General features: G+C 45.5%; 1 protein-coding gene across 6 annotated transcripts in view; it reads right to left on the reverse strand.

Annotated features, from left to right (window-relative positions):
- Nucleotides 1-23733, reverse strand: part of Prp4k (Pre-mRNA processing factor 4 kinase) — a 179772-nt gene that overhangs the window by 112188 nt on the left and 43851 nt on the right. For all 6 annotated transcript variants that reach the window (XR_012886888.1, XR_005110443.2, XR_012886887.1 and 3 more), the window contains exons 5-6: nt 22761-22874; nt 3617-3701 (exon numbers count right to left, since the gene is read on the reverse strand). Coding sequence is in view for 2 of the 6 variants with exons in the window: in XM_037427374.2 (XP_037283271.2) it covers nt 3617-3701; nt 22761-22874 (199 nt within the window). In the remaining 4 variants the exon portion in view is untranslated. The remainder of the gene's footprint in view (nt 1-3616; nt 3702-22760; nt 22875-23733) is intronic.

Consider the following 23733-nt stretch of genomic DNA (forward strand, 5'->3'; position numbering starts at 1 on the left):
GCCTTTACGATGAACTGACACTGTTTCATTTAACTGCAGTACCGCTGCATGTAGCCGATGACCACTAGCTAGTTGCATGCAGCGCATCACCTACTCTGCTCACGCTGTCACTGCCGGGTCGTTTGTTGACATTGCTGTACACCGTTGGTACGAATTTGTGCGTTCTTCGTGCCTCCTTCACACCAGACAGTGCACGTTGACGGCGGCTGGCCTGTTTGTTCTCGCGGCGAAGGCAAGCATTTTACAAGCAACGGGCACTTGTGTCACCTAATAGAACAAGCAGTATACGCTTGCTGTCAGTACATCAACACTTATCGGTGACCGCCACGCTGTAATCCAGCGAGCTACTTTCGCATCTATGCAGAACAATGTGCACTTAACAGCAGCATAGCGCACTGGTGTCGCCGTCAGTTCGCACAGCCACATGCGCAGCTGAGCTGAGCTGAGATAGCAGCTGGTATTTTTGATAACGTTGTCAGCGATAAGTCATGTTGACACGTCCCCACCAGCCGCCGCCTTGCCTACACTCTATGCTTATCTGTGAAGGCATCACCACAGTCGCGCAGTCGTGAATTGATCAACCTGTCTCTGCCGTTGCTGCACAGACAGTTGCAGCAGATTGTGGCATCGATGAGTTGGGGGAGGTAGTGAATATTTATGCGATGAAAAGTACTCGCGGCTACCACTTGTTGCATTCACGGCTTCTTACATTCCAAGGCATTGTTTGGTTCATCGTAGGCAGTAATGGCTGCCGATAACATCGTAGTTCGAGCGAATGGTGTTAGAAAGATTGTCGCGCGAAGGCTGACCGCAAAATCCTGCTGTCATCTACTTTTTTTTTTCATGCACATTCTGCCGCTGAAGAAACACCTGGAAAGTGAGTGCCCTTGCTTGACGCATCAGAAATTTGCATGTGGTGCTGACGGATCTCTAATATCTTCACTGCAAATAAACCAGAGCAGGGCACATGCAATCGTGCACCTCTCTCAGCTTTAGAAGGCCTGTTCTAACTTTTTTCTCGCTTCGTATGTGCTGTACCTTTACCGGGACCGTGCCTGAAGTGTTCGTTATAAAAGAAGGAGGCTTTAAAAATGTTCGTTATATACGGACACAGTCTCAAAGGGTAAGATAGAAAAATCGAAGTGCACCGAAATATGGTCGTTAAAACGGATAGATCGTTATTTCTGGGATCATTATAAGTGGGTTCAACTGTAGCCGTCATCGATAGCCATGCCAATAGCGAACGCAGTTTCACAGGTAGCAGTTGCAGAAAGCATAAGTTCCGTTTTCAATCCGTGTGCACTGGCCTAAGTGCCTTAGAACTGCACTGTTATGATAGTGGCTACCATGGGTTTGTCTGCAGTGGTTTCAGCAAGCAACATCGCTTTGACTCACGGAACACTAGATGCACATGTCCTATGAGTTTCGTCATCACAATACATGATTGCATCGATAGCGACCACAGTTTCATAAGCAACAGTTGCGGCAAATAGTAGTTCCTTTTCAGGCCCTGGGTGCTGGCCACTCAGACTCCTTCAGAACTGCATTGTCGCAATGATCACGTTTATCGCAGTTTTGTCCAAGGTGGTAGCGACAAGCAGCATTGCATTGACTCTGTGAGCATTGCATGCACATGTATTTTTTTGTCGTCACCATACACGACTACCATAAAAACCAGAATATAGTTCGACCCCCTCCCCCCCCCAAACTTTAAATCTTCGAAAAATAAATTTAAAAAAAAATGCAAAGCATTGCGGCGTACTGTTACCTTGGTAAATACGTGATACAACCAACTGCACTATGGTGACATTTCCTTATGTTTGGACACTAATCTTATGTAGTTAAACGACAGAGGGTCACAAAGTTCTGTCACTCAGACTCGTCCGAACTTGAGTCCGACGACGTCTGTTTTTCACTAGTAACTTCCGAGAGTGCATCGTCCTCCGTTCCATCCAATGCGTTACTGATGCAGCATTTGTGGAAAGACGAAAGTATGCTGCCTCAGCGCGAAACCGTTCCGCTTCAAAAATCAGCGCACCCACGATGGAGATACCTTGAATTGCACCCTTGTGAGCCCAGAGTCATGCGCTATCTCGAGAGCTTTCACGCGGATGCACTCCGCTGTTATGGGTTGCGACCTCGCATGCAGCTCCCGGACGAATTCGGCGAGTAGCGTTTCCAGTTCGGGGTGCACTGCAGTCCGTCTATAAAACGTTTTTTTTTTTTCCCCGCTGCTGCAGGGATGTGATGTGCTGCTTTTGGCTCCGCCAGTATCAGACACTTTTCTCTGATGCACCAAATTCCTGTTGTGCCCTTCAGCATACTCGATTACTTTTTTATTAAAACCTATTGTAAGCTGTCATCAACTACCACTCATACTTTAAGGAAATGGAAAAAGAAAACAGCAGACACACAGCAGATAACCAAGGCAAAATGATGTTGCTAGAACACCGTAGGTCTTGCCTAGCCTTGCCCAGTGGCGCCGCTGCTGATGCTAACGATAGCAGTGAAGGCTTTCGACTTCAGCAGTCCATTGTTGCAAGACTTCCACATTTTTTTCTGCCAATGACCGGTATATAAGACGAGGGTTGACTTTTCATTGCGTTTTTTTTGAAAAAAATTCGACCTATATTCCAGTTTTTACGGTATGTTGAAAGTGACCCCAAGTTCATCCACAGCTATTGTAGCATACGATAAGCACATCAACTCTGTGAACAGGCCCACATGCTTACGGAGGATACTTGTGTCAGTCGTCCCTCAACAGTTTTGGTACCTAAATTCGTATCGCCCGTCACAATGAAGATGTGTGTATGGAACATCTAAACATTAGCCCACTGGATACAACAAAATTCAGCCAGAGAATTTAATGAATTCCCATTAAACCAAAATTCATATAAGCTAAAATGATATCACCAAGATTCTGCCACATAAAAACTACAAATAAACATGTTCTTTATATTGATGCATGGTGATCTACAGAAATGAGGTTAAAAAAATTAAGTGCTACATTAGAGTGACAATGTCATGACTTACTTTCGGTATATTGAGGTTTAACTGTATCAGTGTATTTCGATGGTGGCAGCCATTGTAAGGTAAGTACACAATTACCTCATAGAAAAGCGTGCTGTTGGTGAACATGCGTTCTTCAAACAAAGCACTATATTAAGCTTTAATAAGGTATGCACAAAAGTGATGAGAATCTAAATATATATTAAGATATATTCCAAAAACAAATCTCAAAACTGCAGGCATTTACAAAATTTTTTCCATGTGAATATGCCCTCAAGAGACAAAATTTGTATTGCAACATTCACCAAGTAGCAATAACTTAGACTTAAATAAGTGAAAGTCTGGCAATTTACTGATTATGCCTTTTTTTTTTTGTCCAAATAATATCTGCCATTCAAAGCACTGATCTGAATAAAAGGTTAAAATTGTGCTGCACGCCCTGCATGATACTTTTAAAACTTTTAACTCCTCGTAAAGTACCCTATACTATCCCATACAAATGGGCCCCATAAACATTCTACAAAGTTGCAAACAAAAGCCCTGCAATAATGACACAATCTATATCAAGGATGTTAGGCAGAGCTTTATAAACTAATGCCGACCACACCTTAAGCAGTTCCTGCCGTTGCTGTCGTTGCCGTTCAATCACCTTCTCTTCATCTTCGTCCTCCTCGATTTCGATGTCATCGATCCTGCCAAGAAAATCACAGAATTGTTTATTTTTAAAAATGCAAAGCAAACTAAAAGTCTAACAAAGATAAAATGTAATGTTCTTGGATGAACCTGGCAAAATTACCATAAATTTTGGTTACACCATCACGTGTCTGTCATCAAAGTAATCAGCAAAGAAAGTTTTACCAACATGAATTGTTGCCAGTGAGTGTAACTACGATCAAACTGCAACACAACATAATAAAAACACAAAAATTATCGCTCAATATATTCGGTGTTCATTAAAGTCCATATGTACGCTATTTTTATGAAGTACAGGTTCAGCAAGTAAGGGTTCAGCAACCCTACTCCATAAAACTTTTTTTTTAATTCTGGCTCAATTTTAATGAAACTCGCCATTATGTATCTCTGTTTCAAATCGGCAACTGTTTCCTTAGTACAATATTTATGTAGTTTTCTAAATAAGTATCAAGACATTTCACGCATTTTTTTGTGACCAAATATTTTCCCTAAACTGAGGGAGTTACAAAGTGAATCAGTATATCAAGATAAAATGAGTACATTATGTAGTAATGTAAGAACGGAAGGGCTAAACTCATTTGGGGAGCTTTTCTTGTGATGTCTAATTACCGGTTATATCCACTTCAGCCTCCACTGATCGGCTGGAGCTAGTAAGCAGCGCACCGCCTGTTTCCAATATTTCTTCTGCAATGTCAATTTGATGCCATGCAGCTGTTACAACTCTCAACGCAAATGAGAAAGACGGAATGTGTTTGGCCAAAACGAATGCTGCCCCCAGAGATCCGCTTTTCGACGCACATCTCTGAAGCCGTGCATGAACTCTGATCACGCTAGCCCTTAAATTAGGTTTAACGCGGCTGCCTGCCTGATGCCGCCGGACGGTCGTTTTGCATTCCCTGCATCGCTATTCAAACTTCTCAACACTTTCGTATGCACGTTCAGATTTGTCAAGTATAGGAGTCCTATTGCTGTACATTTCGTCTACTTATTCTTTTTACGCTGAAAAAAATGTGCTGATGAGTTATGTGCCCCAACATGGTGAAGAGCACCACGACGTCACGACTTTTTTTTTCGTAACTAAACGCGCTCTGCCGAAGTGGACATGTCAATGAACTGGACACCGCGAGAATCGCGTCCAAAAGTTGAAGAATGATGAACATTTGCAAGTGAGTTTATATGACACAGGGACTTCAATATTGAATGTTCAGTATAACATAACATTTGCACAAATGGGTTTAAGCATCCATTCTTGTATTACTACATACAGTCTGCAGAACTGATTCCATATTATTGCAATACAAAGCAGTGATCCCAAATGGTGTGCCATATAACCAGCTAAGAAGCTAATACAAAGAAGAGCTGAATCATTTTCTTCATTTATTTTTCCAAGACAAGCCTTCCATAAATGCCATAGACACGAAAATGCTGCCAACTATCCCAAAGAGCACACCAGTCACCAGGAGGCACCACCAACCATACAAATCTAGTCACCGCCCTTATGCTCATGCTGCATAAGACTGCACAAAAAAACACACACAGATAATATTAATTTTATTGCAAAGTATTGTAATGTCATCAATTCATAGTCATTTAGACTTCTCTAACACAGCCAACTCCAGCCGAAATAAAATGTTCAAATCTAGAGGAGCCAAATATAAATGTTACTCCTGAATACTGACGTTTTAACTGCAATATAGATTTGAGGTATTTAGCAACATGAACACGCTAGCGAAAATTGTTGGCGCACGCTCGAATGTACTGTTGGTAGCAAACAAATGCATATTCTTTGTTTAGCTTACGGCGGAATTCAATTTTTTACAAAAAAAAACACCTTGATTGCATACTTGAAATTATACTTGGTATAAAAAATGCTAGATACCAGCTCAGTCTGTATAGCTTACTCAAACAAAGCAATGTAACTGCTGAAGGTGACAAGTGAATTCAAGTACAATTTAGTAAAGTCGCAAAACTTCATTTCGCGCAAGCCTGTGGGCCGCGTGTTAATGGCACCTGCATTAGGCTGTGTGCTGTCACATTTCGAAAATGACCGTCAGCAAAACTTGAAAAAAAAAAAAAAGAAATAGAGCTGTGCTTCAATTTTCACAATGGCCATTCACTGACAGTGGCCCTATGAGTGCTCTAAGTGCAAACATTTTTTTGTGACCGCTTTTCACTACTATACTACATTGCAGCTTCGTTTACCACACCGTAAGACTACAGCTCCGAAACTGAAATGAAAAGATCTCCAGTACCATGTGCACAAATAAATCAGTCTCTGACAAGTGCGCCATCGCATTCGCAAAAGCATGGCAAGTGTGCCGCGAGTATGCAAAATTTCGATCCCAATAAAACTCACAGGGTCTCTTATGCATTTGTCTTAGGTGATTCAAATGCGAAAGCAGTCTTTTTAGTTTCAGTCGACTATATTGATCACACCCTACTGAAATATTTCTGCACCTCACAAGGTTTGGCAGCTACTCTAGAAAACAGGCACAGCCTTTCAGTCGCAAATGCGTACCATAAGATCACGTTTTTCGGCAAACTGCAGCATACAGAAATGGGGCTTTGAGTGATGATAACCTACAAGCAGTGAAAAGGAGCTTTCTGGGCAGCATTCGAGAGCAAAGACACAGGTACCAGGCTACATGGAACATGCACAACACGTGTGCTACATTTACAGTAGAGCGAAAACTAATGACAGAGAGACATCTCTATAATTACTATGCACACGCACATGATTTGGGCTGTTCTACGTAGGCTAACACTGCCAATGCTCAGTGACAATGACAAACTTTTCCAAAAATTCACTATCCAAACGAACATTTTTTCAGTCCTCCTCCTCTTCTTTTCTTTTCTTCTTTTTTTTTTTACCAAGAAAAAAAAGTGACAGTTTTGGCACAAGGCCAAAGCAATGAATGCGATAACAATACACAGGGCTGTTATGCGAAGTAAGGCTAGGAGGTTTAGAAACCATACGAAATGTTGTAAGCATGGTCGATTGAGCTTGAATCACAGTAATAGTAACGACAGTATCTAAACAGGTGTTGTTGTGAATGGTTCACTGCGTGACGTCCGACAGGAGGTAAAGTCCAAGTTCGGCATCGAGAAACGTGACAAGCAACTGGTTTTGACATCGAAGTACGTTAATGTGTTGAAGTCTCCATTGACTATCACCGGCTCATCACGTAGGCACACAGCACGGAAGTCGTGCAGCAAGGAGTCATGACATCAGTCTGCAAGGTTCCTGGTGAGATGTACATTGTTGTAACGATGAAGCCATGTGATGTTCTAATGGCGCAAACGCCACAACTCATCTGAGGCAATGAGTTGAGTTTGTCCGTCTAAAGAGATGTTGGTGCGCATTTTTGATGGGAACGAAATTCACAGGCTCGACAGGGCGAGGAACTTCCCGAATAGTCCTGGACTTGATGCGAGCAATTTTTTCTGTTGCTTCTTCAAAGTGAAAGTGAAGCCAGAGACATTTTGGAATGTCCCTTTCATCCAACTGTATGTGCTTCAGTAAACGCACCCCTCCATTGATAAAGCCATCGGACACGTCAATGTTTAGGGAAAGCATGTGTGGCTTGTCAAACAAAGTACCACATTTTCTCGCACATAACCCACACCCCTAACTTTGAACCCCCCCCCCCCCCCAAAAATTAAAAATCCTCGCATATAACACGCATGCTTAGCTTAAAACAAACTGTTTTGGGAAGTCACAACTGCACAGCGCATCACAATCTCAATTACAAAATAACTTTATTTCGAAGTGATTGCCGCAATGTTGACGGTGCTGATTCCCGTTCCTTCAATCATCACCCTAGTCGCCACTGCCATCTGAGGCTTCGTCGCCGCTCTCGAAGATGCAATAGTTTTCGGTGCCATCCAAGCAATTGCTTATGGTGCACTTTTTGAAGCTCTTGCGCATCATGTCTGCCGGAATCGCTTCCAACGCCTCCACGATCCACTGGCACAGTAGCGCAATGTCTGGCCTCAGCACGCACCCAGTCGGTGTCATGGCGTAACGGCAGTCCGCCATCCACTCTGCATACAGCAGCTTTGTGTGCGCCTTGAACGTCTTATTGGGGCACACGTTTAGCGGCTGTAGCATGTAAGTCATGCCAAGAGGGACCTATTCTAGGTCGCTCTAGTCACGCCACCGAGTATGATCACGAGGTCGGTGCGGTGGTCAGCGAGGCACGCTTTCACTGCGTCAGTGCAGTGGCCTCGAAACTAGTCCAACAAAGCATCAACTGCCAAGCCAACATGGCACCTGGCCTATTCTCCCAGATCGTGCGAAGCCAGGCACAGACGAGGTTCACCATTTATCTACGCATTATCTTCGGTTCACACAACAATCCCTGGTGGCAGTGGAGTGCTGGGTAGCCTTTTGCGCTTCAAGATTACGTACGAGCGCAGTTAGGCACCATCCGCCGAAACGCACATTACTGTGCAGCGTAGGTTGGTGTTTCCACCCATCAGTAGGCTTACAGATTTCAAGCCCTTTTTCTGCAGAGTGGTGTCCATGGGAATCTCGAAGTACACGGGCGTTTGATCAGCATTTCCCACCTGAGAACAAGTAGTTGTGCTCCTTGCGCAGCTCGATGACGTAACAGTGATAGCTCAACAGCTTATTCTCGTAGGTCTTGGGAAGCCACTGACACATAGTCATTCACCGCCGCATCGAAAATTCGTGCCTGGCCATGAATCGCTGGAGCCATCCACAGCTCGCACGAAACTCGCTTGAGATGTTCATCTCGCGGGCCAGCCTCAGCGTTTCCGTCTGATCTCCGTTGACGCAGTGTGACCGCAACTCCTCTACTTCTAAAAAAATATGACTAGCTGCGTCTCAAGAAGGGGGTATGCACCAGTCTTCGGGCCGCAAAATGCTTGCTTCTCCTTAAGTGCACCATAGAGAGAGGCCTTTTTTTTTTGGCAGTCGCAAATACAAGACTCGTCGACGTCGTGCCTCCTTGCAGCAGCTCTGCTGCCGATTTCTTCTGCAGCAGCTATAATTCGAGTTTTTCTTTCGCGGTGAAAGATTGACGCCGAGACCCACTCATGGTGCCTCACCAAACAAGGCTGACCAACGGTGCAAGCTGGCCACACCTGATCGGAGAAAGACGCTGTCAAATCACTGTTGCGACGCTGTTGACCAAATCAAACAAAGCACGCAAAAAAGTGAATAAACACGCTACGGAGGGGATCTGTCTATGGCCTGTTGGCTTTTATTGGCTTTGCACCAGACGATGCCGATGCGGATTTGGACTGCACAGAAGGCCATGCATTGCAGTGAAGCAGACATCTGCTTCCGGATTATTCACAGATAACCCGCACCCCCCCCCCCCCCCCCCTTTTTCAGGTGATTTTTTTTTTTTCAATTTTTGGTATGGGTTATATGCGAGAAAATACAGTGCATGCTTTGTTCAAGAATGCTTCTTTTAATTCCATTGACAGTAAGCCGGTGGCAAATGGTGTAATATACATAGCTCGCCGTTAGTGTGATGGACAGTATGAGTGCCGTGGCCTAGTTGGTTAATGCAGTGCGCTGAGAAGCTGGTTCGAATCCCAATTGGTGGATTGGAATTTTTTGGATTTTTCTTTGTGCCCCTTTATATATATATATATATATATATATATATATATATATATATATATATATATATATATATATATATATATATATATATATATATATATATATATCTGCCCGAAACAAAGAACGAAGACGATGTGTGTGCCAACAGCCTCGTGAAAAGGGGGACTGAAGAAGACGACGTGCTTTTGTTTTGCTCGCCTGCTCTAGGCTCCTACATAAAAACACACGCCGTCGGTTCTCGGACTCAACGTCTCGGTGCACTGCTTACGTTGAACCACGACACTGGTGGAGGCGCTGGGTAGCAAGCCTGCCGATGCTCAACACCCCATCTGGAAGCCGTTCATCAAGTCCCGACACGCAGCCACCTGTTACGACACCAGAGCACGGCTTCAGTCGGCGGTTGCTAGGCCTATCTCCCGAGCTGACCTCCTTCAACGAACATTTTACCAGGCATTACGTACCTTTACCAATGGCCTCCGCTAGCCAGCCACAGTTGGTCCAAGGGATACAAGGCAGCCCCGTTTCCAATCCAGCCCAGGTAACTTCTTCCGCCGCTTATGCCTGATCGCTTCAGTGGTGCCCCACATGAAGATGCTGAAGATTGGCTTGAGCATTTTGAACGCGTTGCCGACATCAACCAGTGGAATGCTCAACAGAAGCTCGCCCGCACGTACTTCACTCTCGATGACGGCGCTCACACGTGGCTTGAGAATCGAGAAGGCCGTATATCCCCATGGGATGAGTTTTGTCAGCAGCTGATTGACACCTTTGCTAGCGTCGACCGTCGAGAGCGGGCTCAGCAGTTGCTCGAGTTAAGGCTTCAAAAAACCTAACGAAACTGTGGCAATGTTTGCTGAAGACGTGACGCGCCTCTGTCGTCGGGCTGATTCCAATATGTCCGAGGAGAAGAAGTTGCGCTACCTTATGGGCGGCGTGAAAGAACAATTGTTCGCTGGACTTGTGCGCGATGCCCCAACTACCGTGGCCGATTTTATAAGAGAAGCCACTGCCATTGAGCGTGCTCTGCACCAAAGATCGAGGCAATATGATCGCTCGTCCACTACCACCCCAATGAACGCCGCTTCAGTGACTCTGGACAATCAGGGCTCCCTACTTGACCTGATCAGAGATATTGTCCGATAAGAAATTCAGATGCTTTGGACTCCTCCAGTGGATACGCCCGTGACCGACGTTACCGCAGTTGTTCGTGACGAACTTAGGCACGCTTTTTCAGCAACTGATCTCGGTCGCGATCAGCGTCAACTGAGCTACGCCGACGCTGTCCGCCGTCCACCACCCGTCCCGCCTATTACATCATACTACCAGCCACCTACAGCCGCACCTTCGTCGCAACCATTACAGGAGGCTTTCAGACGTCGGCCCATGTCTCCGATGTCTCCATGCCACCAGCCACCACTTGCCGCGCCTTACTCACCCCCACGAGAGGACATAGGACGCCCACAATTTCGCAGAACGGACACTTGGCACACCGCCGATCGGCGCCCTCTCTGCTTCAACTGTGGTGGTGCCGGCCATATAGCTCGCTATTGTTGGTACCGCGACACATCGCTTCGCACGTCTCGGCCAGGGTACGACGGTCGCCGTGCCAACGACGACTACATTGTTCGCCATGACGACCCTGGTTTTCGAGGACCCTCAACAACGTGGTCTCCCTATCACGAGTCGCTTACTAGTCGCCAGCCCAATTCCGCCCACAGGTCACGCTCTCCATCCCCTGCTCAGACATCGCCACCGAATCGACGTACTTTTGCTGACTTTCAAGGAACAAGGTCGCCCAGCCCTTACCGGGGAAACTAAAGGCGGCGACCTCTCGGGGTAAGGTCGCAGCCCGACCACAAGACGATAAAAAGTCCCCAATACTGCCGCGACAGAACGACTTGACGCCGACGAATATTAACAACGACGAAATGGTGAGCGCCGACCTCAATGTAATTATTGACGGAGAGCAAGTGACGGCCTTAGTCGATACGGGTGCTGATTTTTCCATAATAAGTCGCAAGCTGGCTGATCATCTTAGAAAAGTAAGAACGCCATGGACAGGACCACATATAAGAACAGCGGGTGGTCAATTTCTGCTCCCTACTGAAAGATGCACAGCAAGAATCAGCATAGGAGATTCTTCTTTCGTCGCGACTTTCGTTGTTCTCCCAGAGTGCTGCAAAGATTTAATTATAGGAATGGACTTTCTCAGGGAGCATGGCGCAATAATCAACATCCCGGACCGCATGGTTTCATTTTACGAGAGTGCTCATCTGACTGATCCTACATCACCAGAGCACAAATCCTTTCGTCTCAAAGACCACAATATTGTCGTGCAGCCTCGATCATGTATCCTTGTTTCAGTAGCATGTGACGTACCGTTCGACGGTAAAGGAGTCGCCGACCAACTAACCTCGCTGCTTTTCACACACGGGATTTCCGTAGCACGAGGAATAGTCAATGTCACCGACGGCCGAACGAACTTGCTGTTGACCAATTTCACCTCCGAGCGACGGCACCTTCCAAAAAGCACAACGTTGGCACATTTCGAAGAGATTGCAGATGTTTGTGACTGCTTTTCAGCACTCGAAGCAACACCTGCACAAGACCTACGTGACCTAGCACCTAACCTTGACGTCAGTCCTACTTTAACTCAGCAACAGCAGGAACGCCTGCTTGTGCTGCTAGATGAGTTCCACGACTGTTTTGCGTCGACCTCGAAAGTTGGCCGGACGTCCTTGACCAAGCACCGAATCATCACAGAGGACACGGCTACACCAATCCATCAAAATCTGTACCGTGTGGCTTCAAAAGAACGAGAAGCGATAGAACAGCAGGTAACAAAAATGCTTGAAGACGACATCATTCAACCGTCGAAAAGCCCCTGGGCATCACCTGTTGTTCTAGTGAAAAAGGACGGCAGCCTGCGTTTCTGTGTGGACTATCGAAAGCTAAATCAGGTTACAAAAAAGGACGTGTGCACGCTTCCCCGCATAGATGATTCGATTGACAGGCTTCAAAACGCACGTTACTTCTCTTCCATGGACTTAAAGCGCGGATATTGGCAAATTGAAGTAGACCCCAGGGATCGTGAAAAAAACGCTTTCGTGACGCCAGACGGACTGTATGAATTTAAGGTTTTACCATTTGGCTTGTGCTCCGCGCCTGCTACTTTCCAGCGTCTCATGGACACCGTTCTCTCTGGGCTTAAATGGAGAACCTGCCTAGTATACCTTGACGACGTCATTGTGTTTTCTACAACGTTTGACGAACACCTTGAACGATTGCAAATGGTCTTGCAGGCCATACGGGCCGCAGGCCTGACGCTCAAGCCGGAGAAATATTACTTCTGTTTTGAGGAACTGCAGTTTCTTGGCCATGTCGTCAGTTACGCAGGAGTTCGTCCAAACCCCGAAAAAGTTGCCGCCGTCGCACAGTTTGCAATACCATCAGATAAAAAGGCAGTGAGGCGTTTTCTGGGTCTCTGTGCATATTATCGGCGGTTTATTCCAGATTTTGCGCGCATTGCGTCACCTTTAACTCGTCTCATGAGGGACGACGTTGCATTTGTTTGGGGCGACGAACAGGAAGCTGCTTTCAATGACTTGCGGCAACGTCTACAGACGACCCCCGTGCTTGCCCATTTTGATAACACAGCCCCTACAGTGCTCCATACTGACGCCAGCAATGTTGGCCTCGGAGCTGTGCTTGTGCAGCGCCAGGACGACAAGGAAAGAGTGATCGCTTACGCAAGCAGAACTCCGTCACGCACAGAAGCAAATTACTCGACCACTGAAAAGGAATGCCTCGCCGTGGTGTGGGCAGTTATGAAATTTTGCCCATACCTGTACAGCCGCCCATTCAAGGTTATCAGTGACCACCATTCGTTGTGTTGGTTAACAAGTCTGAAAGATCCTTCTGGGCGATTGGCACGCTGGAGCCTTAGACTACAGGAGTTTGATATAACGATTGTGTATAAGTCGGGAAAACGACACACGGACGCCGACTGCTTATCTCGATCACCAATAGAGTCGGCTGCTGCTTTTGATGAAGAGACAGCGTTCCTCGGAATCCTCGACACGTCAACCATTGCAGATCACCAGCATGACGATCCTGAGCTACTTGGCTTGATTAATTATTTAGAAGGACGAAGCCAGAATGCACCCAAAGCCTTTACAAGAGGACTATCGTCGTTCTGTCTAAGAAACAATGTCCTTTACAAAATGAACTTCTCGTCAGACGGGTCCACCTACCTGCTTGTCGTCCCTACCACTCTTCGTTCTGAGGTGTTGCAAGCGTGCCACAACGAGGTAACATCTGGACATTTAGGCTACACGCGCCCACTGAGCAGAGTTCGAGGGAGATATTACTGGCCTAGACTCACCGCTGCCGTGAAGCATCATGTTCGGGCCTGCCTCGATTGCCAGCGGCGCAAGTCACCTCCAACGAAACAAGCCGGTTTGCTACACCCTGTCCAGATCCCAAAAACGCCATTTGACCAGATCGGAATGGACCTTTTGGGCCCACTTCCCACCTCTAGTGTTGGTAACCGCTGGGTTATAGTGGCGACCGACTACCTTACTCGCTACTCCGAGACAAAAGCCATCCAGAGAGGCACAGCAGAGGAGGTAGCCCGGTTCTTCATAGAGAACATTGTGCTGAGACACGGTGCGCCATCGATCGTTATAACAGATCGCGGAGCCGCATTCACGGCCGCACTTTTAGATCATGTGTTGGTGCTCAGCGGTACTATTCATCGCAAGTCGACAGCTTACCATCCACAAACCAACGGGTTGACCGAGCGACTTAACAAAACTCTGGAAGACATGCTTTCAATGTATGTGGACATCGACACAAAAACTGGGACGAGATTCTCCCTTACATAACGTTCGCATACAATACTGCGAAACAAGAAACCACAGGAATGACCCCATTCAGCCTTGTTCACGGACAAGAAGTAAGAACGATGTTAGACGCAATGCTGCCACACGAATAAATGACAACGAAACGAGTGCTGACGCGTTTACTCATTGCGCAGAGGAAGCCAGGCAGCTCGCACGTCTGCGAATATACTAACAGCAAGAGTACGACGCAGGCCGCTATAACCAACATCATACACCTGTAACGTACGAAACCGGGGACAGGGTATGGGTGTGGACGCCTGTATGAAGACGGGGACTATCCGAAAAGTTGCTCAGAAGGTACTTCGGACCTTATCGAGTGCTGCGACGACTAAGTGACGTTACCTATGAAGTCGTCCCGGATAGCCCAAACTGTTCAAGGCGTTGCCAGCACCGACCTGAGCTTGTGCACGTAGTGCGCATTAGGCCATACGTCAGCGAGTGACTCTGCGAGTGACTTTGCGAGGCACCGTCGCTTCTACAAAGTGACTTCATGCGCGAATTACTGTCTCAGCTATAGCATTGGGGCGATGCTCTTTTAAGGGGAGGCAAATGCCACCGCCCGAAACAAAGAACGAAGACGATGTGCGCGCCAACAGCCTAGTGAAAAGGGGGACTGAAGAAGACGACGTGCTTTTGTTTTGCTCGCCTGCTCTTGGCTCCTACATAAAAACACACGCCGTCGGTTCTCGGACTCAACGTCTCGGTGCACTGCTTACGTTGAACCGCGACAATATATAGATATATATATATATATATATATATATATACACACACACACACACATGGCACAAGACAGCGACGGTGAAAATCAGTCAAAAGAGTGTCCATATAATTCCTCTCGCAATAGAAAGTTCAGAAACTGAACCACTATTTCCTACAAACCTTGTGGTAGCATGGCTCAGTGCCTAACCACTCTACTGTAAGTGGTAGAGCTGAGCGAATATGTGTGTGAAGCGAATTCAAATACTGAAGTGTGAGTACAAATCGAACAGAATATTTTTCGAATATTTCTTCACCATCTTTCAAATAATTCAAAGTGAAATTGCCAAAAAACATTGGTGATGATTACTAAGCATATTGATAGCAACGTGACAGTGTTCCTTTTGGCTAGGTTGATGAAGCGCTGATGGGGTGGTGTTTCAAAGTTATTATCGAGAATGAAGCAATCCAGAGGCCAAACTGTATTTATCTATGTACAGCTGACCACAAAAATTTACGGCCAACAGCCTCTTCCCAACACTTCCGCAGCACCTGAAAAGCATCCATTCCTTCCTTAATCTCAGCTTGTCTCTCTTCTGACGGGGTACAAATAATTTCCCCTTTTACTTTCTAACACATGTTTTTTGGAATCTGTGTCTACGTGCGTCTGCCTCGAGAGCAGTCTACCAGCAGAACTCTTATCAGTTGCAATCTTTATCACAAAGTGAAACCAAGCCAATGGAACGGCGTTCGAGGCACACCATGATAGCTTTGACCCTGCTATGAAAACAGAAATGTTACGGTCATATCGCAGATAGGCCTTTCGCATGAAAACTGTGGACTAACAATGTGCTACTCGACAACATAAAATAGAAGGCCAGTGAATAACAAGAATACCCGTTTCCGGCCCAGCAATGCGGTCAACAGTAGATAGCGCACCACTAGGTGGCACGGACAGGCAGTTTGGCACACGCTCACATGGTCCGCAAACGTTTGTGGTCGACAGTACATAATTTGGTGCAACCAAAGTGTTGCCGACAACACTCTACACATGACAGGCAACGATGCTGTTTCCTCAGCCTCTCCTCCCCTTCTAATTTTTGTGAAAGCCCAACTGATGTGGTGAACAAAGGTGTGCTCCTTCGACGGCCGGAGTTCCAAGTTGGCTACATAGACGTTAATATATAGAAAAACCTGAAATTTGGGATGCTAAAATCTTTGAAACCCGATTTTTCAGTTCAAAGCAGTAATAATTTCAAAAGAGTATTAAATTTCAGGTTCAAAACAGCATTAATTAAACCTATCTATCACCTCCATGTCGGAAGAAGTGTTTTCTCAAATCAAGACATTTGCGACCGTAGGAGACCATGAAAGCAGCTTTGTCGCATTACGAGTGCATGATGGGGTGCAGCATATTGAAAATCTGCAGGGGCCACTGCCAATTGGACGTCTTGGGTAACTTCAAATAGAGTTCAAATGATAAAATTCTGGTGCAAATCTAATAAAATGACAAACACTATTGGAAAAATACTTGAAATTTTAAATATTTACACATCCCTAATATCGTAATTACTCGAATCTAAAGCGCACCTTTTTTCCTGTTAAGCGAGTTCATAAATCGTATGCGCGTTAGAATTGAGTACGAACAAAAAAATTACGGTCAATCTATTGCCATCGGCAAATCCGAAATGGCCGCCCCCTACGTGCGTCGGCATGGCGCGTCGGCCATTTCTGCCTATGTGTTTCCCATGTGCGGCACTTCGTGCGTGTGCTGAGGAGTTTGTCATCTAGTGCTGCATTAGCATCGACGGCGTGGAAGGGCCGACTCCAAAAACTCGAGTGCACCACGATGCCGCTTTTAAAAGAAAAGTCATCGCGTGTGCAGAAACGGACAGAAATCGGGCCGCATCGCGGCCGTTCGGAGTTCCCGAAACGTGCAAACGGGACCAGCGGTAACAAAAGCAGAAAATTCTCGACAGCAAAGCTTCACACAAAGGCTTCAGTGGACCACAGCAGGGTCGGTTTCCGCAAATTAAAGAGCTGCTCGGCGAGTATGTGCTTGAGCAGCGAGCGGCACAGCGGCCCGTGACGACAGAACTGCTCGAAGTGCGGGATATGCAATTAGTCTTAGAAAAAGCTCCAATGCGGAGCCAGTTTAAAGAGAGCAGGTGCTGGCTAACTTACTTTATGAAGAGGAAAGGCTTTTCCCTCCGAAGAGGAACATGCATATGCGAAAAGTTTTGCGGAGCAGTACTATGAAAAGCTTCACAGTTTTCAGAGGTTCGTCCTACACTTGCGGCGCAACAACGGCTACCTGCTTGGGCAAATCGGGAATGCCGATCAGACGCCTCTTTACTTCGCAATGCCTGGCACCACAACCGTCGAGAAGAAGGCGGCAAAGCAAGTTCGCATGCTGACATCGGTCCACGGTAAAACTACAGTGACGGCAATGCTCTGTTACACATCAGATGGGCACAAGCTTCGCCCGTACCTCATGTTTAAATGAAAGACGCTCTCGAAAGGAGTCATTTTTTCTAGTGGTGTGATCGTGCGGGCCAGCGAGAAAAATAGGTGCGCGTTGCAATCGATGTCTTGCGTTTTTTTTTTTTTTTCCCGCGGTGGAAATCGGGTGCGCGTTACAATCGAGGGCGCGGTAGAATCGAGTAAATACGGTAAATAGTTCTGGGGTCACACATCACTGTTAATTAGACTTTTTACTTTCTAGTAAACACAAAACATTTGAGTGGTTTTTACTAAGAATGCAATGCTGATCAAGCAACCAGACTTGCCTGAAATTCATATATAATAAACCTCACAATATCAAGAGTGAAAAAGCAGCAACACAAAGAAAAAACATAAGCGGCATTTTGGACAGCTATTAGACCACAAACGAATGAAAAAAAATTATGTTAAAATGTTGCAATGTTAAAAATGTGATTAAAACACCGCATCTAACATGAACAGCAACACAAGATTAGAGATGAGCCCCTGCATAATAAAGGTTATTTTCATACTAAACTTATGGGGTGCGATAGAAAAAATGTAGAAAACTTATGTTCAGGTCATTGAAGTGCCACAGCCGGCATAAGAACCCCGAAGAAATTTAGATGCGCTCGGCACGCCATTGCTAGGCAATTAAGTGAAAAATGTTTTATTACAATAAAAATTCTACAGACACTCGACGAGTTTTCGTCATCTGCGCTATGTTGCGCGTAAACTACAAGATGGTACCATGCGCCGCGCATTGTACGTTTGACCCGCGTGAAAAATTGTGCAAGCTGAGATGATGAGCGCTGCTCCAACAGAGATTAAGCAAGATCGCCTATCTCAGTCGCTCAGAGGGTGCACGCATTAGCATCCCACCGCGTGTAAGAACTGCCGTCGAATGCTTAAGCAGAAGGCGACACGCCGCCAGTCTTGAACGAGCACGATAAGTTGCGAGAAAAGGGGGTGGCTCGAGCAGCAGCTGTGATCTTTGATTGTAATTAAGGGCATGGTTGAGATAGCTGGCGCGTGCGATATCGGCAAGCATATCGACAAGCATATCGAGCTGTCGATATCGCGCGATAGGCAGCATTTATACATCTTCCATCGAAGATTCCAGTGTTATCGCAAGTGGCCACCTAAGTTCCAGAACAAACTGTGACCTTCAGGGTTCATAGCACCTAAGTGAAACAAAATTCAAGGGTTTACAAGGGCCTTTAACACTTTCATAACCAGCCCATAGGGCCATCGGTCGTATACGACCGATGGGTTTTAACGCACTTTCAAACTAAATTTTTTGCGCGTTTTGACATGTAGCGCCATCTGCGTGGTATTTCTAACACCACTCTTACATTTTTCAAGTAGTATGCTTTTTTTCCGGGAGGTGGCGGTGGACAATCGCAGTTTCTCTTGGGTGCGGACGCGTCAGCTGATTGAGAGAATGGCGTCAAGTTCGCGACACGGCGCGCTTGAAAAACGGCCCGGATCTCGCAATTCCGCTGCTTCAACGGCTGATTTCGTTGATAATACGAGCAGCGAAGAGTCGGAAGACGACTTCGGAAGTTCGGATTTCAGTTCGGACAGCGAGTCGGAGTCGCGGACGATCAGCCTGGAAGTTCAACAAGTGGACCAAGGTTGGTTTCGCTTTCCTTTCAGCTTGCTCTTGAGCATGCTTGCACGGTCGTTAGACGTTCTTATTGTGTTATGTTGATTTGGCAGGGTTTCCGCAACGCATGGCAATGACTTCCTGCCACCAGCGCAGCAGCTGATCGTCTTTGCGCCGCACCGAGCGTTTGGTGTTTACATCACTGACTACGTAGGCGTGGCACTCAGGAGCGGACCAAGAAAATTTTTGACGGCCCTCGACTTCTTCGCTCTTTTTTTTCACAACTCAAGTGATCACTATGCTATGCGAAAACTCGAACAAATACGACTGCACGAAAATACTAGAAAAACCGACGCACGCTCGTCCCGATGGTTCGTGGGAAGAGGTGACCCCGGACGAGATGATGAAACTCATTGGCCTCATAATTTACATGGGCTTTGTCAAGGTTCCACGCCTGAAGCTCTACTGGAACGTGGGTGAGCTCTACAGTGGCCTGCTCCCACGACGAATAATGCCCAGACGCCACTTGATAGCGTTGCTCGCTATGCTCCATGTTGCCGACTTGGATGATGCGAGCCAGCTATCGAGAGGAAAACTCCGGTTCATGTGGTGGCTCATGGAGCATGTGAATCAAGTGTCCGCGAACCTTTTTCAGCCAAATTGTGATCTCTCCGTGGGCGAACGAATGGTGAAATCTAAAGGGCGATCGGGAATCAGGCAGTATATGAAAGATAAAGTCACAAAATGGGGCTATAAGCTTTGGGTCCTAGCTGATCCCGGCACCGGATATACGGTACGTTTCAGTGTCTATACCGGCAAACGGGATGAGCCAGGACCTCATGGATTAGCATTTGATGTAGTTTGGCAGCTGTGCGCCGAATATCTTGATCAGGGGTACCGAATATTTATGGATAACTTTTACACGTCGACGCATTTGTTCAGTCACCTGATTGACCGAAAAACATTGGCTTGCGGTACAACAAGAAAAGACCGGCGAGGATTTCCAGTTGAACTGAAAGATTCACGATGGGAAAAAAAAAGCGCGACGTGGGGACGTAAGATGGCTCCGTGATCGCGGTATATTATACCTCCAGTGGAAGGACCGTTGTGTTGTCAACATGATGAGCACTATTCACACAGCCAATATGACCGTCACAGCAAAAAGAAGGGAAAAAAGGGGAAATACTTGGGCTCAAATTTCTGTACCAAAGCCATTGCTTATACATGAATACAATGCTCGAATGCTAGGAGTAGATAAATCAGACCAGATGATTGGCTATTACAATGTCCTCATGAGAAGTGTTCGGTGGTGGAAGACACTCTTCTTCCACTGCATTGATATCGCCTGTGTCAATAGTTTCATTTTATTTCAAGCACACCGCGCATCACACCCAGATATCCCCGAACTTGAAAGAAAATCTGAATACGACCACCTGGCATTCAGAGAAGAGCTCGTTCGTCAGATCTTCAACATTGATAATGCCAAGCCAGCACGCACTCCTCCTCCACCCTCCACTAAACGAACGCTCCACAAGCCCGAAAAGGCAAAAGGCGCAGAAGCTGCAAGCTGTGCTATAACAGCAAGAAAGTTGAACTCAAAACTAATATTTTTGCAGAACTTGTGATGTTTACTTGTGTTTTACAACAAGAAATTGTTTCTTGCAGTGGCATGAGAGCCATCAGCTGTGACGGGCACACGAGTGCTCCGAGTGTGAAGCAGGCTGAGCAAAGGCAGTTGTAGATAGGCGGACCAAAGTTTTATTTTAGAGAAAGAAGACGTTTTGCCACTTTTTGTATATGTTGAAATTTTTTTAGTTCACAATTTTACTTGTATATGCATGCCTTTTAAAACTTTTTTGTGTTTGTTTTTCGTGACACTTTCTATTTGACACTTTTTCATTATGTATAAACTTTTTCTGTGTAATATTTAGCATGCATCTAAAAGACCATTCAATTACCTTTGTTTTGATATATAATACATGAGTATATCTTGTTTATCTGACTTACTAAAAATATTTATTGTAACACTCCTTGTGACTGTCTGATTTTCCCTGGTCCCGAAAGTGTTAAGGACCTAACAAATACTTTTCAAGGATCTAAAATAACACTCGAAACCACAGAAAATGACAACAGCACTTTTTACAGTATAAGAATTTGTACTTCATTTTATTTGTATGATCGGCACCATGAACGCACTCAAGTTACCATGGACTGTAGTTGCTTTCATGTTCTCAATGTGTTTCGTACTGTTCATGCAACTTTCAAAAGCATCAATCACACGTCGAAGCTCTTCCTACATGGGAAGACTTAAGACTTTGCCTGATGAGGGTTTAATGAATCCAGTGCAATCCACTCCCCATAACCAGCAATGCATGACCGAGACGGCAGGAATTTGCACTTGCCCGACATAGCTCCACCATTCGAAACGCGACTGCGGATATCTGCGAACACTTGCACAGTCTCCACAAAAAAGCCAGGCTTATCTCCGTCGCTGCTGTAACCACGCAAGTGCTACCACAACTACAGTGTACTAGAAGAGTACACTGCACTATGGCTAGAGAAACGAATTACATTGCATGGTTTGTTGGCTTGAGAGCACATAGTTGCCAAGCAAGCAAAAAAAAATCGACTAAATTATGGCTTCAGGAACTTCAATTGACGAAATTCAAGAACCTTTAAGAACCTCAAACAAATTTAAGGGTTTTCAAGGCCTTAAAAAAGGTCATTTCAAAATTCAAAGGTCTTCAAGGGTTTCAAGGACCGCTACGAACCCTGGCCTTGTGCACGTAATCTCATCGGAGGGTTCTAAGATTATCTAGAGAGTCCCCAGTCATTCAGGCGCTGTTTGTGCAAGGCAGCGTTGCATGCGTAATGGTGAGGTAACAAAAATGGAAAGAAAGGAGCACGTGCGGCATCCCCATTACAAGGATACAAATTGTTGTTATCGCAGTCATCGCTACGCCAGTGACACAGATATTTTACTTTTTTTTTTTTTCAGTTTATGACAAAAAGCTCACCGCACCTCTGCTGAGAAACCACCGTGCAAAGCAAGAGCTCAGCGTTTGCTCGGCAATGGTGCAGGGAGTTTTTTCCAACAGCAGTGCCGTCTTTATAGTTTGCCTAACAGCTTTGCTGTTAAAACATACATGGAAGTCACACAATGAGGTATGCGCACAAACGCCACCCTAACAAGAACCATGATTTGTGTTCATGTGGCGCAAGATTCATGCGCGATTCGAAATACGACATTTGATATTCTTGTAGAATTTTATACGGACGCAATTGCGTCTTTTGCGAAGGCCACACGTGTTGCTCGGTCGATAAAACGTTCGACTAAATTTGGCGTAGCACGCTCCAATTGCCATTTAGGCGCAGCTTGGTGGAGCAGGCCACATAGGCGCAGCATGGCGCAATCGGCGCAGCACTTCCACCCCTGATTAGGGGCAGAGGGTGTAGCCATGCCCTTGAACAGAAGGAATTAGCTGCAAGAGGGAGAGACTGCAGCATACTGCAACAACAGGGAGTACATTTTCTTCCACTTTTTGCAGACATGACTGAGTGGCGGCGTCTGGTTGCTCAGACAGACCTACTCTCAAGACGGCAACAGTGGAACCGCCACCTGTGAGAGGATTTCCAGTTGAACACTTTCATGAACATATGCATTTTTGCATGCCTGCCTTGAGAATCACGCTGTCAGCTTATTAACAATGCAAGCCATCATAAAAATCCAACTTCCGTATTATGCATCATGCTCAGGCATGCTTACTCATCAGATGAAGAGGAAGGTGATTTTTGCTTTTTTCTAGAGCTGTTTCCGTGACGCCCTTTATCATCTCTGCGGTCCCAGTGATCCCGACTGTGCCTCGATCTTTCATCGTTCCTGCAATGCATGACATAAAGATAATGAATTCAGAAAGATCATTAAAGCAAACTGCCTGTGTTACAAATGAAAGAAAAATTCAATGTCTAACTAAAAACAATAACATGTAACATATCTACAAAAGATTACTACTAGTTTAAATAAGAAAAATAATATAGCTAATAAATTCAGTTTTTGCTTTGTGTAATTCATTATGTAAAATACAGTCAAAGTCATGTGTACTGAATCTGAAAGGGATCACATTAAAGCTCTATACATAGGTAATTCTATATATATATATATATATATATATATATATATATTTATTTATATATAGATTGAAGTAGATTTTACAACTGTCAGATACGCAGTAAATCACATTAATTCCACTCCATTTATTAGAAAGCAAATGATTCAGACAAGCTTTCTGGTCCAGGCAAGCACACGTCCAATTGAAAAGCATAAAACTCGTGTTAATTTGGTCCTATTTGGCTACAACCTGGTCACATTGAACAATCCTCAGAAAGCGTAAGTACAAAGCGCCACAAATGTGCAATTCATAGGAAAGGAAACAGCATTCAAAACAACAGAAACAGCCGCATACTTTCAGAAAGGTGTGGTTGCTATCCACAATCTTACAAAAAGCGTGCTGTTGGTGATCAAGGCTGCAGCAAACTTGTTCAGTTTTAAATTTTACACGGCACACGCGAATTGAGTGGGTGCTATCTATAAAAATGTCGACAGAGACTACAGTCTAACCCGCTACAACGCCACTGACAAGGCGCGGCAAAAATTTCGTTGAAGAAAATTTCATTGTAGTGGAAACGAAAAAAATATAGCTGATCTCAGCTAGCAAAACAAAGCAATGTTTATTCTCAAA

Source organism: Rhipicephalus microplus, chromosome X (assembly GCF_043290135.1).
Source record: "Rhipicephalus microplus isolate Deutch F79 chromosome X, USDA_Rmic, whole genome shotgun sequence".
Lineage (NCBI taxonomy): Eukaryota > Metazoa > Arthropoda > Arachnida > Ixodida > Ixodidae > Rhipicephalus > Rhipicephalus microplus.